This window comes from Sorex fumeus, unplaced genomic scaffold, assembly GCF_029834395.1.
Source record: "Sorex fumeus unplaced genomic scaffold, SorFum_2.1 ptg000053l, whole genome shotgun sequence".
NCBI lineage: Eukaryota > Metazoa > Chordata > Mammalia > Eulipotyphla > Soricidae > Sorex > Sorex fumeus.
Window position 1 is genome coordinate 2,564,098 of NW_026606110.1, and position 16,849 is coordinate 2,580,946.

At 41.7% G+C, this 16,849-nt stretch overlaps 1 protein-coding gene across 1 annotated transcript in view; it reads right to left on the reverse strand.

Annotated features, from left to right (window-relative positions):
- RGS22 (regulator of G protein signaling 22) overlaps positions 1-16,849 on the reverse strand; it is a 151,803-nt gene that overhangs the window by 95,522 nt on the left and 39,432 nt on the right. The window contains exons 9-11 of the mRNA XM_056124946.1: positions 13,354-13,575; positions 6,210-6,295; positions 2,739-2,907 (exon numbers count right to left, since the gene is read on the reverse strand). Of these exons, the coding sequence (XP_055980921.1) occupies positions 2,739-2,907; positions 6,210-6,295; positions 13,354-13,575 (477 nt within the window). The remainder of the gene's footprint in view (positions 1-2,738; positions 2,908-6,209; positions 6,296-13,353; positions 13,576-16,849) is intronic.

Sequence of the window (16,849 nt, forward strand, 5' to 3'; positions counted from 1 at the left end):
ATTTCACTCAGAACCCATTTATTAAGCAATTACTCTTTTCCAAGCAGTATTCTTATCACTGAGGTCAAAGAACAAAGGAACTTCCAAGGAACTGACAGATAAATAGACAACAGAAGCCCTTCATATTTCATCTGGATACAAAGAAGGAAGAGAGCCAAGGACCTGGGTGGGAAAATTCAAAGGACAAATGCACATACTCTGCATGTGAAAGCCCCAGGTTCTATCCCTGGCACTGCTTGAAAACCTCTGGGTAGGGCCCAAGAAACAAGGAAGAAAGAGATACAAAAATCTGAGGCAAGCCAATCAGATTGAAAGGCATTAACTATTATTTTACTTTATACTCTAAGAGATGGGTCAACTGCTCATGTTTAGATGGCATAACTAAAAGTTCTTTTAGTTATAAAAGAACTTTTCCTATTATTATAATTACTAACTATAGGCCTGGTTAAAATGATCTAAGGGCCCAAGGAAATTTGAATATTTGATATTCCTAAGTTGTGGGGCCAGAGAGATAGTGCAGCAGGTAAGGTGCTTGTCTTGCATGCAGCCAACCCAATGCATTCCCCAGCACCCCATATGGTCTCCAAAGTGTATGATATACAAAGTCCCTTAGTGCAGATCCAGGTAGAAGCCCTGAGAACACCTAGGTGTGGGCCCCCAACCAAAAAATAAGTTAAAAAATCTGTTTAAGAAGGAATACGTAAAGTATTAAATAGGCCAGCAAAAGTAAACTAGCTTGGACTTTATTCTCTTATATTTGATTCAATTCACATGTAAGGAATCAGAATTTATTCCCCTAAATTCATTACTCCATTCAATATTTACTAACTTCTATCTCATTTAATACTTTTATGACATTCCTGACATTTCTGTGATATAAAGAAAAGACGAATACTTTTGTGGGGGATTGTGCCATACTTTGCAGAATTCAGGGTCTCACCTGAGTCTGTGCTCAGGCGTGAGCCCTGACAGTGCTTGGGAAACCCTACATGTACCAAAGATCAAAACGAAATAATCAAGATGCAAGACAAGAGTCTTAAGCCCCCATACTATCTCTCTGGACTGAAAAGAAAAAAAAGTATTACACAGAAGAAAGTGGAATGGGGATGGGAGGCAAGGGAGAAATAAAGAAAATATGTCTTTGCTACATCTCCATGCAGTATCCAGTGTCAATAATGAAATTAGCATAATTTTAAACATTTTTGCCAAGTATCACTGATAGAAATGCCAAAGCACAAAATTAAACAGAAGCTACACATGGAAACAAATGTTCAAGCAACATAGACCAAGTCTATCCATTCTAACAGATAGGGTCAATAACTTTCCTTTTGTATGACATCTTTGATCAATTGCAAGTGCCTGCCTAGAGTGCTGTGTTGAAAAGAATTTGGAACCAAGTCCAAGCTCAGCAGGGAAATGGCCACGATTGATTAGCTATGTCTGTCACGAGTGGAGACTGGGAGAACAGCAACACATGGGCTGCATACTTGCCATTCCTGATTTTTGAACTGTGGATAAGATGGGTGTTCCTAGAGCAGAGAGTTGAAAACCAGAGGCAATGATCAAACAGAAGTTTTCACTATAGCATGACTCTCCAAAGAACACTGACTCTAATCAGATCCCTACAAATGTACTCATACAACACAACATTTCTCTACTCATGGAAGACAACTCTCTTGGATAACAGTTCATCTGTAATGTAGTCTGATACGACTAATCATGCTTCCCTCACCCCCTGAAACAATATCCAGCAGCACTCAAGGGCTACTCCCAGCTCATTGCTCAAGCAAGGGCTACTCCTGGTGGTAATCATGGGGGAAAAAAGAGGTATAGGGGAACAAGTCCAGGCCTCCTCCATGAAAACCATGCACACTAACTAACTACACTCTCACTGACTCCTAAGAAAAATCAGAAAACAGGGCCGGAGCGATAGTACAGTGAGGAGGGTGTTTTCCTTACATGCAGCCGACCTGGGTTCGATCCTTGGCAACCCATATGGTTCCCTGAGTACCACCAGGAGTAATTCCTGAGTGAAGAACCAGGAGTAACCTCTGAGCATCATTGGGTATGACCCAAAAAGCCAAAAAAAAAAAAAGATGAAAAAAATAAAAGTCAGACAATGGGGGCACTGTAGCACTGTCCTCCTGTTGTTCATCGATTTGCTCAAGCAGGCCCAGTAACGTCTCCATATTGAGACTTGATGTTACTGTATTTGGCATATTGAATATGTCACGGGTAGCTTGCCAGGCTTTGCCGTGCAGGCAAGATACTCTTGGTAGCTTGCCAGGCTTTCCGAGAGGGGCAGAGGAATTGAACCTGGGTCACACCAGGTTGGCCGCATGCAAAGCAAATGCCCTACCCGCTGTGCTATCGCTCCAGCCCAGACAACGGGGGGACAACAATAATTCATCATAGTTTTAAACAGCTTACAGAATCCAAATAATAAACACTTTTCTATGAACAAGGAAAACCATGAGCATAATATGTTATCTTTGTTTCCCATAAGCTCGTGTCCATCTCTCTTTTCCTTCAAAAACATGAAGGTGGTACTTCTAATAGCATTTCAGGGGACAAGCAGGAAGGCAAATTGATAAATTAGATCTATAAGAATTTTTCGGTCTATGCTTTAGGGGTATTTGAAATAATTTCCCCTGCCTAGATGGCAAAAATAAAATAAATGTCTTTTTAAATTAATTTTATTGAAGTACCAAGTCACAACGAAACATTCCTCTTCTTACCTGGCCCACGGAAACATAGAACTTTTTCATAATTAAAATATCTTCGTCTTCAATGACTGCTGGTGGTGGAGTGGGTGGTTTTTTCTGTAGCCAGGGAGAAAAACCAGTAGCTACTGTGACATTCATGCCCGTTCCACTCCATCTTACTTGTGAGATCAATTTAGCTAGCCTGCGTAAAAAAAAGTTTGAAATAAATTTTCTATAAGGTAAAATTCAAGAGAGAAAAATCTAACATTTTCCTCAAGCCAGTCTCCCCCTCTGAGGAGCTGCTAAGATGATGTCTTACTCAAAGAACAAACCAAAGTCATAAATTTTTATATATTTTACTTTGATTTTTAAAAATCAAAGATCTAAGCAAAGGTTCCCAGAAAGCAAGAAAAAGAATGTGCACCAAAAATAGTACTTTGTTTGTTAGGACATGCTTATAACTACTTTTTAACACCCCACACATAAAGAATCACAGAGTATTTTTTAAATAAAAAGTAGGGTTGGAAAGCTACTACGGCAGGCGAGACACATACACCGTTGACCACAGTGCAATCTCCAGCAACACATGTGGTCCCCTGAGCACTGCCAGGGTGGTCTCTGAACACAGAGCCAGGAGTAAGCTCTGAGTAGTGCCGAGTGTGACCCCAACAAAAACAATCAACAAATAAGTAAGCAATAAAAGATGCACTTACTAGGTATACAAAGAAGTATTCATTCCATAAAATCTTTTGGGGAAAAGTTTGATGGGTTTTGCCAATGCTTTCATCACGTTTGTTTTGGCTTTGGGGTGGTACCTGGAACACTTGGCTACTCCCAGCTCTGTGCTCGAGAGATTTTCCAGGCAGTCCTGGGGATCAAACCTAGACCTCCCACAATCAAATCATGGTCTCAGTCTATTGAGCTATCTTCACAGCCTTATATTATCACTGAGGGGGAGGGGGGCCCCACCCAACAGTACTCAGGGTTTAGCGATCGCTCCTGGCGATCATATGGAGGGTTTGGAAGATCATACGGGATGCCAGTGATCAAACCTGCTGCATGCAAAACAAGTGCCTTACCTACTGGCCTATCGCTCTGGCCTCTCTGTCACTTTTCTACACTATAGCAAGTGGGATCCAAAGTCTAATAAGTTAAAAGGTGCACAATTTTACTAAGAAAACATGGGGGGAAGTTTTTTGTTTTTAAAGTCTAGGTATACCGAAACTCAGGCAAAAGGATTTGTAAATCTACAACTGTACCTCATGGTGCTTCACTAATAATAATAAAAAAAAGTCTAGGTAACATGGTTACAATAGTGTTGTTTATGATACTGATGTACAAAATTACTGTATCCCCCATCAAAGTATAGAACAGATTTGGAGGAGGAGGAGTGGGAGAAGGAGGAGGAAAAGGAAAAAGAGGAAGAAAAAGAGGATGAGGAGGAAGAAGAGGCGGAAGAAGAGGAAAAGGAAGAAGGGAAGAATAGGCTTTCAAAAAAACATGCACAGGCCCCATGTCTACCCCAAAAACAGGCCCCACTCATCAGGGTAGAAAAAACAGGGCTTTTCCAAGACAATGCTACCAAAACCACTCAGCCTATCCCCAAACTCCAAAGCTGAGCATTCACTATTTTACCCCCAAACTCAAAGCCAAGCATTTCCAATAGTTAACATATCTCTGACTCTGGAGCAGCTTGGCCATGCTAACATTAACTTCATCCTTGCTCCACACACCTATTCCTCAAAAAATGCACCAAGGTAGCCGCAGTAATAAGAGATCATAAAACCCTAAATCACAGTCGAAGTACTGGCAGGGCCAATGACCTTGAAAGCTTTCCTGAAACCCTTTCATGAACTCTAACCAGGAGAGTTTCTCTATGTAAGGATCATCAAGGATTACCTCGAAAATCTTTATGCCACAAAACAAGAGAACATAGTAAAAATGGATACATTTTTGGACTCCTATAACCTCCCAACTTTGAACCAAGAAGAAACAAAACAAAACAAAACAGACCAATTAATACCAGGAAAGTTGAAATGGTAATCAAAAGTCTCCCTGAAAACAAAAGCCTAGGCCCAGATGGGTTTACTAGTGAGTTCTTCAGTCTTTAAAGATAAGCTACTGACAATCTTTTTCAGGTTTTTCAGAAAACTGAATGCATATTAATTATCAGTTTTATGAGGCAATCATCATCCTTATACCAAAAGCAGACAGTCATCACAAAAAAGGGAAAGGAAAACCATATATCTATTATCCCTGGTGAACATAGATGCTAAGATCTTCAACAAAATATGTCAACTGAATCCAGTAATACATAAAAAGATCATATACCCTGATCAAGTATGAGTCATCCTAGGAATGCAAGGATGGTTTAATGCACATAATCAATGTATTATAGCATATTAATACAAGGAAAAATAAAAATAATAGTTTCCTACCAGTAGATGCAAAGAAAGTATTCAACAAAATCCAATACTCATTCATCATAAAAACCCCCAGTAAAATGGGAATTGAAGGAACTTTTCTCAACATAGTTAGAGCCATTTACCACAAGCCCACAGCAAACATCACACTCACTGGTGAAAAACTGAAAGCGTTCCCCTCTAAGATCAGGCACAAGATGAGATTGCCCGCTCTCACACTACTATTAAAAGTCCTTCCCATAGCATTTATGCAAAAAAAGAGATATTAGGGTCTGGAACTATAGAACAGCAGGTAGGGCATTTGCCTCGCATGCTGCCAACCCGGGTTCGATTCCCAGCATCCCATATGGTCCCCTGAGCACCACAAGGAGTAATTCCTGAGTGCATGATCCAGGAATAACCCCTGTGCAATGTTGGGTGTGACCCAAAAATAAAAAGGAAAGATATTAAAAGCATCCAGATAGAAAAAGAGAAGTCAACCTCTCACTATATGTGGATAACATGATATTGTTCTTAGAAAATCTGTAGGACTACACACACACACACACAAAACACACCTAGAAACAATAGACTATTTATTACAATAGTAAAGTGAGAGAAATACTTTCCATGGTTTTTCTATATGCAAATAACGAAATAGATGGCAAAATTTTTTTAAAAAATACCATTCACTGGGGCTGGAGAGATAGCACAGCGGGTAGGGCGTTTGCCTTGCATGCAACCGACTCGGGTTCAATTCCCAGCATCTCATATGGTCCCCTGAGCACTGCCAGGAGTAACTCCTGAGTGCAGAGCCAGGAGTAACCCCTGTGCATCGCCAGGTGTGATCCAAAAAGCAAAAAAAAATTACCATTCACAATTTTGCTCCAGAAAATCAAGTACCTAGGAATTAGTTTAATAGAAGGTATACAAAGAAAACTACAAAACACTACTAAAGTAAATAAAAATAGGAGAAGAGGAAATGGATGTATCCGCTGTTCACGAACTTGAAGAGTTAACACTGTTAAAATGGCAGTCTTCCCAAAGCATAAGATATTCAATGCAGTTCCTATGAAAAGACCCACTGACAGAACTTTAATACCTGTATTCAAAGTAGCAGTCGCTTTCCAGGAATGCTGGAAGTCTTTTTTTCTTGACCCATTCAATGCCTTCCTCTTGACTGAGACACTGTTAGAGATGGGGTGAAAACAAAAACAGGTGTCAAAGGAAAGCCACCTCCGGGTTCAATCATGGCCTGAACACACAACCAGAGGGACCTCAGGCCATCAGGGGGAGCCCCATGTCTGCTCCCACCTGTGCAGGTAAAATTGTCCTTTGAACTAACAGACACTGGTAAACTCGTGTTTCAGTTCATGTGTCCATCTCATTAAAACTGTTCCATTTCTGGACACGAAGTTGTATATTTCCCCATCCCCTATTTTCCTTTCCTCCGCATGGCTGTTGGATCTATGGTGATGTCCCCTTTTGCAGTTGTGATTGTGATAACTTCTATCATCTCATTCATTATGGACTAGCTTAACCAAACTGTCATTTTTAAAAGAAAGTCTACTTTTATTTATTTTAAATGATTTTTGCTATTTTCAATTTAATTGATTATAACCTTTATTTATTTTGAATTTTTCAAGTTGCCCAAAGTAGAAAGTTAGATCATTTATTCAAAACCTTTAGTCTTTTCTGATCTAAGCATTCACTATTATAAGTTTATGTATAAGGACTTATTTCAGGCATATACTACAAATTTTGTGTTGTGCCTTTTATGTAATTTTTAAAAATTTCTAATTTCCCTTGAGACTCACACTTATACCTATGTACTAAGAAGCAGATTGCTTATAGAGTTCCTCAAATATTTTCCAGGTATCCTTGTGTTGCTGATTTACAATTTAATTTTTCTATGAGCAGAGAGCATGTTTTGCATGTTTTCAAATCTTTCAGATTTGCTGTAACTTGTCTTATGGTCATTTTGGTAAATATTCTAAAGTGAATGCTGTTGTGAAGTATTGCATAAACATCAATTAGAATGACTTGGTTTTTGTATCTTGGTTAAGCTCTGTCTCTTTTTCCTATATTATTAGGTTTAATTGTCCATTTTAACTGGATTTTTATATTTCCTCTTACAGTGCTAGCAACTTTTGTTTCGTGAAGTCTGAGGTTCAGCTGTGCATATGTTATAAAGCCTTTTTTTGTGAATTGATCTTTATTCTTAGGTGATATCCCTCCTTAAACATAGTTAGATCCCTCATTCTGGTCTACCTTGTCTCAAATTAATATAGTCATTCCTGACTTCTTTAGAAAAGATAACTGGTATATCTTTCCTCCTTCTTTTATTCTTAATTATGCATTAAATTTAAGTGGTTTCTTGATAACAGAAAATAAGAACTTACTTTTTTATCCCAACTCACTCTGATTTTTTAATTGAGATATTTGAGCCATTTAAATGTAACTATTTACATATATTGTTAATGTGATGCTAATAATTATTTATATCATTTATTTTTACCACATCCTAAGTAATTTATTTTTGCTTATCAATCAACCAATCCCAACCTTACTACAGTGATTTTTGGAAAACATAGAACCTATCCATCTTGATTTCCATTTGTTCCATTTACACCTGGTGTCCTTTTTCTTTTTTTCCTTCCCTCTGTCTTTCAGCTTTGAGTGCTTTTTTATAATTTACAGTATTATTGTCTTTATATGTTTAATATGTACATTTAATGAATTGCAAAACACCTTTATATATCTATCAAACAAGGTCCTCCAATAGTTTCTATTTAAGACTTGTGTCCAAACAACTCAGGACTGGAGAAGTAGTTTAGGGATAAGGCACTTGCCTTGCACACTACAGACCATGGTTGGAATTTCTCACAGCACATTTGATCCTTAAGCACTGTCATGGGTCATTCTTGAAGAAAGAGCCAGGAATAACCACTGAGCACCACTGGGCATGGCCCCAAGCCCTCAAAAACACATAACTCAACCTCAGAAGCTCTTGAATCCCTTTTAATAATCTAGATAAATGGACTCTAAAGAACTCCAGGGAGCGTGGAAGAGTTAATGAATGTGCTTCGCATACAGGAGCCCTGCACTTGATCCTTGGAATTCCGTAGTTGCCCAAGCACTTCCAGATTGACTCCTGAACATCACACTCAAAAACTAAAAAGTAAAAATAACTCCAGGAAATTTTTAAAAATTCTATTGCTTGAATGAAGTGGAAAAAAAAAGAAACAGGGGCTGTAGGAATAGCACAGAGGGTAGGGCGTTTACCTTGGATGCGGCTGACCCAGGTTCGATTCCCAGCATTCCATATGGTCCCCTGAGCACAGCCAGGAGTAATTCCTGAGTGCATAAGCCAGGAGTAGCCCCTGTGCATCGCCAGGTATGACCCCCCCAAAAATAAACAATAAATATCAGTCACATCTAATAAAAAGAAAATTACACCCTAGATAGAAGGCTAAAGGCTAAAGGACACGAGTTGCCTAGGGAAGTCCTGGGTTGAATCCTGGCACCACGTGGTCTCAACAAGCACTGCTGGGAGAGTCCCAAGCACCGCTGGGTGCCACACACCACAACTTATGATTCAGGTCATGTCACTTGTTTTAGCATTGAAATAGTGCTATAACCATTATAGCTTTTATTTTTATTATTTATAAACAATTCAATATGTCAAAAACAGTAACAACAAGTCTCACAATGGAGACGTTACTGGTGCCCGATTGAGCAAATCGATGAACAATGGGAGGACAGTGCTACAGTGCTACTTAGCAATAAATTGGGTGGAACTAGAAAGAATTATATTTTGATTCAATGAAAGAACTGAATTTTTAAAAAATTTTTATTAGTGAAACACCATGAGGTACAGTTGTAGACTTACAAATTTTTGTGCTTGGGTTTCAGTTATACAATGATTTAGTACCCATCCCTCCACCATTGCCCATTCCCCACCTCCAATGCTCCCAGCATCCCTCCCACCCCCCACACCCCTATCCCACCCCACCTCTGTGGCAGGGCATTCCCTTTTCTTCTCTCTCTCCTTTTGGGTGCTGTGGTTTGCAAAAGAGACATTGAGTGGCTATCATGTTCGGTCTAGAGTCTACTTTCAGCAAGCATCTCTCATCCTGGGAGGGTCCACCCAACACCCTTTACTTGGTGCTCCCCTCTCTGTCTGAGCTGCCTTCTCCCTCAGCATGTGTGGCTGGCCTCCAAGCCATAGATGAACCTCCTGGTACTTATCTCGGATATTCTTGAGTGTTAATCTCCCAATTTGTTACTTTATATTCCCCAGATGAATGCAATTTTTCTATGTCTGTCCCTCTCTTTCTGACTCATTTCGCTTAGCATGATACTTTCCATGTAGTACCACTTGTACGTAAATTTTATGACTTCATCTTTTCTAACAGCTGCATAGTACTCCATTGTGTAGATTACCAAAGTTTCTTTAACCAGTCATCTGTTCTTGGGCACTGAGTTTTTTCCAGATTTTGGCGATTGTGAATAGTGCAGCAATGAAGATAGAAGTGCAGATGTAATTTTGACTGTACTTTTTTGCCTTGCCAGGATATATTCCCAGTAGTGGTATTGCTGGGTCAAATGGGAGCTCAATTTCTAATTTTTGGAGAATCGTCCATACTGTTTTCCAGAAGGGCTGAACCAGTAGGCATTCCCACCAGCAGTGAAGAAGAGTCCCTTTCTCACCACATCCACGCCAATACCAGTTGCTTTTGTTCTTTTGGATGTGGGCCAGTCTCTGTGATGTGAGATGGTATCTCATTGCTGTTTTGATCTGCATCTCCCTGATGATTAGAGATGCAGAGCATTTTTTCATGTGTCTTTTAGCCATTCGGTTTTTTTCTTTGGGAAAGTTTCTGTTCATTTCATCACCCCATTTTTTTGATGGGGCTAGATGTTTTCTTCTTGTAGAGTTCAACCAGTGCTTGTATGTCCTTGATACCAATCGTTTATCAGATGGTTTTTGGGTAAATATCCTTTCCCATTCTGTAGATATCCTTAAGAACTGAATTTATTTATTTATTTATTTATTTATTGAATCGCTGTGGGAAAAGTTACAAAGCTTTCAGGTTTAGGTCTCGGTCATGCAAATATCAATCACATTTCCCTTTACCAATACTTATTTTTCACCATGATGAACCCCAATAAACCCCCACCCCCCACCCCCTACCCCCCCATGCCTGTGGGGCAGATGAATTAACACTCTATCTACTTTGCCTAGCTTCATTGTTTCGATAAAAGTTGCACCATTATTATTTAGACTTTACCCCCCCCCAAATCAGCCATGCTGAAAAAGCATTGTGGAATGATTTGCTTTCTACAGCTGGGTTCAAGAATTAAATGATGTCGCGGCTGCGCGGTTTTGGATTTCTGCTATTTTATTTATTAACCCTGGAAGTATTTCTACTGAGAGTCAGATAATTAAGAGGTTGGTTTCTGTGCTTCTGAGGCCGGAGAGCCGCTCGTGGGGGGCAACTGGTGACCTCGGTAGGGCATGAAGGACAGGCCGGAATGCCCCCCGTCCCATGAGGTATCAGTTGCGCCCCCACCCCCGGCTCAGACCTGCTCTCCACAAGGCTCCCATGCGGCCACCATCTTTCTTTCCAGAGAGGAGAGGGCGAATGGGGCCACACCCTTTCCCCTCCAGGCAGGCAAAATGGCGCAGATTAATGCATAGTCCGTTCGCTTTTCTGCTCCAAGGAACTGAATTTTTTAATTTAAGAAGAGATAAATGTTGGATACTTTTAGCCTATTTACTAGAAAAACTGGTTTGGCATATCGAATACACAGCGGATAGCTTGCCAGGCTCTTCCGTGCGGGCGGAATACTCTCGGTAGCTTGCCAGTCTTTCCGAGAGGTATGTTTTCCACGGGATGTCAAGAGACCGCGTGGCCACCCACCTACCAGATGGTCAGACTTCTTTGTCAAGGTCATGAACGATCGGTTTGAGGCCCTCCACGTTCCCGGAGCGAAGAGATGCCATTGGGCTACACTAGCACGTGACAGGGACAAATGGAGACGTTACTGGCGCCCGCTCGAGCAAATCGACGACTAACGGGAAGTTAAGTGATTAAGTGACTAGAAAAACAGATATTTCATGATTATGCTAAGTTGCTGCAGATAACTATCCTAAAAAAAGTAGATGACGACTTGTTCTAGAACAAAGAGCTAGTATGATGAGCCGATATTAGAATTCAGGTAGGGTTTTTTTATTACCACATCCTAAGAAGATAAACTACAGAAGTTGAGAATGAGTTAAAGAAGTTAGAGTCACACCACTTACCTTGAGAGTCAGAATCTCAATCCTGAGTAGCTGGAAAGGCTAGAACCCAGGTGAAACTATTTCACTGTGTAGCCCCGATTTCTAAAATGCATCTAGAAACTTGGTGCATCTACACAGTGGAATACTATGCAGCTGTTAGGAAAGATCGATCATGATCACGATCATCCTGTTGTTTGTCAATTGCCTCGAGCAGGCACCAGTAATGTCTCTTTCGTCCTAGCCCTGAGATTTTAAAAAGTGCCATATTCAAGGCTCTTTCAGGGTTAGGAGAATGAGACTCATCATTGTTACTGGTATTTGGCATATTGGATACGTTACGGGGAGTTTGCCAGACTCTGCCATGTGGGCAGGTTACATTCGGTAGCTTGGCAGGTTGTCCAAAGTAAGAATGAGATAATAAGATGTCGCGCAGCCACAAATGTGGCCGTACACTTCCGGGAGCTGTGTTTTATAGTCTCTGGGTCTTGGCCATTGATGAGATTACACTTGGTAATGTAATCCTGTGACCCTGTAAGGTGTGACCCTGCCTACTGGAAGATGGAGGATCTGGGTGGAGGATGCTCAGCCCTGATCTGAGCAGGCTTGGAGATCTCAGCCCCAGGACCCGCATGCCTTTGTTCCTCTGCCGGTACCTTCATTCGTGTGGAGGGTGGTCTCAGAGTGGTTGTGGCTGGTTCTGGAGGTCTTAGGCTGCTGGAGCTCTGCTCAGGGCGGGGAGGGAAACTCAACCCACCCCCCTCCAAGGGGCCCCGGAGATGACAGTCAGGCGCAGGGGCAGGATACTCTGCCCTGTTTTCTTCCGGGAGCTGGGTTTTATAGTCTCTGGGTCTTGGCCATTGATGGGATTACACGGCTCTGGGGCTCAGTTAGAGGGTGTGACCCTGCCTACTGGAAGATGGAGAATCTGAGTGGAGGATACTCAGCCCCAATCTGAGCAGGCTTGGAGATCTCAGCCCCGAGACCTGCATGCCTTTGTTCCTCTGCCAGTACCTTCATGCGTGTGGAGGCTGGCCTCAGCATGGTTGTGGCTGGTTCTGGAGGTCTTCGGCTACTGGAGCTCTGCTCGGGGCAGGGAGGGAAACTCAACCCGCCCCCCTCCAAGGGGCCCAGTGAGGACAGCCAGGCGCAGGGGGCAGGAGACTCTCGTTAGGAAAGATAAACTCATGAAATTTTTTTCTTATACATGGATGGACATGGAGAGTATTATGCTAAGTGAAATGAGTCAGAAAGAGAAGGAGAGACATTAGAAGGACTTCACTCATTTGTGAAATATTAAAAAACATGAGACTGACACCCAAGGACAGTAGACACTAAGACCAGGATTATTGCTCCATTGCTGGAGGCCTGTCTATGAGCTGAGGAAGAAGGCAGCTGGGACTGAGAAGGAATAACTAAGTTAATGATGGTTGGAGGGATTGTTCGACATGGGAGAAGTGCGCTGAAAGTAGATAAAGGACCAAATGTGATGGCCTTTCAGTATCTATATTTCAAGCCATAATACCCAAAAGTAGCGAGAGAGTAGTGGGGAAAATGTCTGCCACAGAGGCAGGGGAAGGGTTGGGAAGGGGGGGCGGAACTGGGGACATTGGTGGTGGAGAATGTGCACTGGTGGAGGGATGGGTGTTCAATCATTGTATGACTGAAACTCAAACATGAAAGCTTTGTAACTGTATCTCACAGTGATTCAATAAAAAAAATAAAACTTAAAGGATGCACATATTTATACTACCCGTGAGTAACATAATATTCTGCTATTCACAGTAAATTACATGAGCCTTTTCATATTAATAATAAAAATCAATCAGACTGCTAGGTGAAAACTGAAATTAATAACATGACACAGCCACAAACAACTTGGGTGTCAAGTTAAATTTTATTTCTCCTGTCAATTTCACCTATCTCGCAGACACACACTGACAGAGACACACTTTCTTACCATGATGCTGTAGTTGACATTCACTGTCTCCGCCTCACTGGGGGCCCTCTTCTGAAAGGATTTTCCATCGCACATTCCTTTCCTTACAACATCATAGATGGGATTTCGAGGTTGGTGGGTGTATAGAATTCTTTTCAGTTGCTTTTCCAGAAGTTGTGGAGCATTATTAACTACTTCAAAAACACGATAATCTGCATTAAATCTAATCGCCTCTGGAAAGGTCTGAAAAATAGACAAATTTGCAGAACAATTAAATTTTGTTTGTTTTGGGGGCCACACCGAGCAATGGTAAGGGCTTACTCCTGCCGCTTCATTCATTCAGGAGGCTGAGTAAACCAAACCTCTTGCAAGGCAAGTTGCCCCACCCAATGTACTATCTCACCAACCCCTTTAATTTCTTATTTTTAACCAGAAACAGTTACCAAGAAGAGCAGATATTACACATATGCGCGTGCGCGCACACACATACACACAGAATTTCATGTTCTTATTATCTCTCCCTTGGGCATCCTGGAACTCCAGGGCAAGGGAACCCACTTTTCTTACATGCTAAATGGTGGCAGAAGTTCCCTTTGAAAAGGCTTCTAAGATTCTTTGGAACTGGGAAGAAATATACGTGTCCCTGAAGCCATGCTGTCCTCTTAGGGTGAGGTAGTAGGGAAGAATGAGAAAAGGGAAGAACTAACAATCTCTTTCATCCCTGAGAGCCATGAAAGCTTGTCTCTCTTTGCAAAAACAGAAGAAATTCAAGTTAATGTGTTCCTCATTTAGGAGCATTTCAACACCATTCCTCTCAGTAAGTCCAAAAAAAAAAGTGAAAGACAATAATATTTCTAAGCTTTTCTCAGTAATTGGTAGATTCTGCCAACTTTTATTTAAAGGCAGTCAGTTAATTTTCGCCAGAGTGTAGGATTTGAACACTGACTTGCCAGAAAACTCTGGGACTCACGGGAAAGCAAAACCCATTCTTGGGACACCATCTCCTCCACAAAGAAGCAGTGGCTTGGCAGCCCTTTTCCCCAGGGCACCCCAAGTCTGGAGTCAGGCCCTATTTGTGGAATACTGACCAATTTTAGGAAGCCCTAGCCCTATGGATTAATTCATATCTCATGAGTCATGTGGCAGAAGACACTGGTCTTAGTATAGCCAAGTGCTTTACTTCTCTGAGTTTACCAAGATCGCAAGATAAGCCACAGTCAAAAGTCAATAAGGAGCTGAATAAAGCAAAACTAGTGTTAGAACTCAAAGATCTGTGTGAGTGTGTGTGTGTGTGTGTGTGTGTGTGTGTGATTTAATGACAGATAATAGAGCTCTCTTGGGGCCAGAGAGATAGATAGTACAGCAGGTAGGTTGTATGCCTTGCATGCAGCCGACTTGGGTTTGAAATTCCATAGGGTCCCCCTAGCACCACCAGGAGTAATTCCTGAGTGCAGAGCCAGGAGTAAGCCTTGACCATCACCAGGTGTGGCTCAAAAACAAAACAAACAAAAAATTAGTAGTGCTCTTAAGTGTGATTATCTCCCCTTCTGTCACTGTCACCGTCCTCCCTGTTGTTCACTGATTTGCTCAAGCGGGCACCAGTAACGTCTCCATTGTGAGATTTCTTGTTACTGTTTTCGGCATATCAAATAAGCCATGGGGAGCTTGTCAGGTTCTGCCGTGCGGGCAGGGTACTCTTGGTAGGTTGCCGGGCTCTCTGAGAGGGATGGGAGAATCAAACCACGGTTGGCCGCATGCAAGGCAAATACCCTACCCGCTGTGCTATCGCTCCAGCCCAAAGTTATGCTATGCACCCAAAATGCACTCTATTTTCCATGTAATATATATCATACACTGTCCCCCAGAAGAAGAATACCACTTTGAATTTCAAAACTATTTGAATGCTCAAAACTCACACTCATAGAAACACCCATGTTTCATGGCAATGGAGTAGAGAAACCTTATCTCCCTCAAATAGTGACTTCAGGGTCAATGGAGGAAAACAACTAAAGAAATTATTCCATTAATTGATACCGGTTGATTTGCCACCAATGTACTAAAAATATAAATGATGATGGTGATAATTATAGCTTATGACTGGATCCACCACAAGCTCTTTCTCATTTCACATTTAACAACACTTATAAGCAAAGCTCAACCATTGTTCTGATGAACAGGTAGTTTCTGAGTATTTTTCTAGGTGTGAGACACAAAGCTAACCAACACCTAAATATTATCTTGTTGAATCTGGCAAAATGTTTACCAATACATTCTATAAGCTGAATAGTAATATCTCCATTTTACAAGAATATTTATTTCCTAGATGCTTAATCACTTCCTAAATAATTAAGTACATTATCAAGGTCTCGGATATGATTAGAGAGGCAATTTTTGACAGTAGTGATTGCGTTCCTTAGTACATATTCATTGATTTATGGACCTTTCTTATCATCTTTTCTTATCATCTCCCCTTCTAGGAACTTAAAGTCAGAGCTCAGAGGAAGAGCTCATGTATTCAGAGCACCTGCCTTGCAAGCACATGATAACAAGTTCAAATCTCCAGGACACAGCGGAGAAGCTTGGGAAGGCAGCGGGCCCCAAGCTGGCGGCAGCTTCGAACTAGTGATTCATTCTGCAAGACTCTCATTTTTTGGAAATTTCAGGTTAGGAGAGCGGGATAAGTTTTAGCCTCTCACTCAGAACCCTCACTAGGGCAACCTGACCATCCCAGCCACATTAGGCCAATAGTTCATTAGCCTCTACTCAATCAACATTCAACCCCCATGCACAAAAGCAATGGTGAGTTCAGAAGTCCAAACTGCAAAGGTCACAATGAGAATGTCGACCATAGCAGAGGGAGGGAATGGTGGGGGGAGAGAATTTTTAAAATGATGAGAAAAAGAAAAAAAGAGCTTCCTATAGCACTTAAAAATGCATGGAACATTGCAAACCACAACGCCCAAAAGGAGAGACAGAGAGGAGGAAGAGGAGGAGGAGGAGAAAGAGGAGAAGGAAGAGAAGGGAGAGGAGAAAAAGGAGGAGGAGGAAGAGGAGGAGGAGGAGGAGGAGCGGGGGTAAGAGGCGGAGGAGACCTGCCAGAGGCAGGGCTGGGGGGGTGGGACTGATGGGAGGGAAGCTGGGGGACAGGGAACCTGGGGGACACTGGTGGTAGTGAATGTACCCTGGTGGAGGGATGGGTGTTGGAACACTGTGTGACTGAAACCGAGTCATGAACAGCTTTGTAAGGGTCTATCTAGCAGTGATTTAATAAAATAAAATGAAGTAAATTTTTTAAAAATAGAATTCTCTGATTCTTTGTTTTGTTTTTATTTGGGCCACACCTGTTGGTGCTCAGGGCTTACTCCAGGCTCTATGTTCAGGAATCACTCCTGGTGGTGCTTAGGGGTCCATATGGTGTGCCAGAGGTTGACCCCAGTTTGGTCACACAGAAGGCCAACACCCCCTGCTGTACTATAGCTCGGGCCCTCAGCATGGAAGGTGAAGAACAGAGCCAATG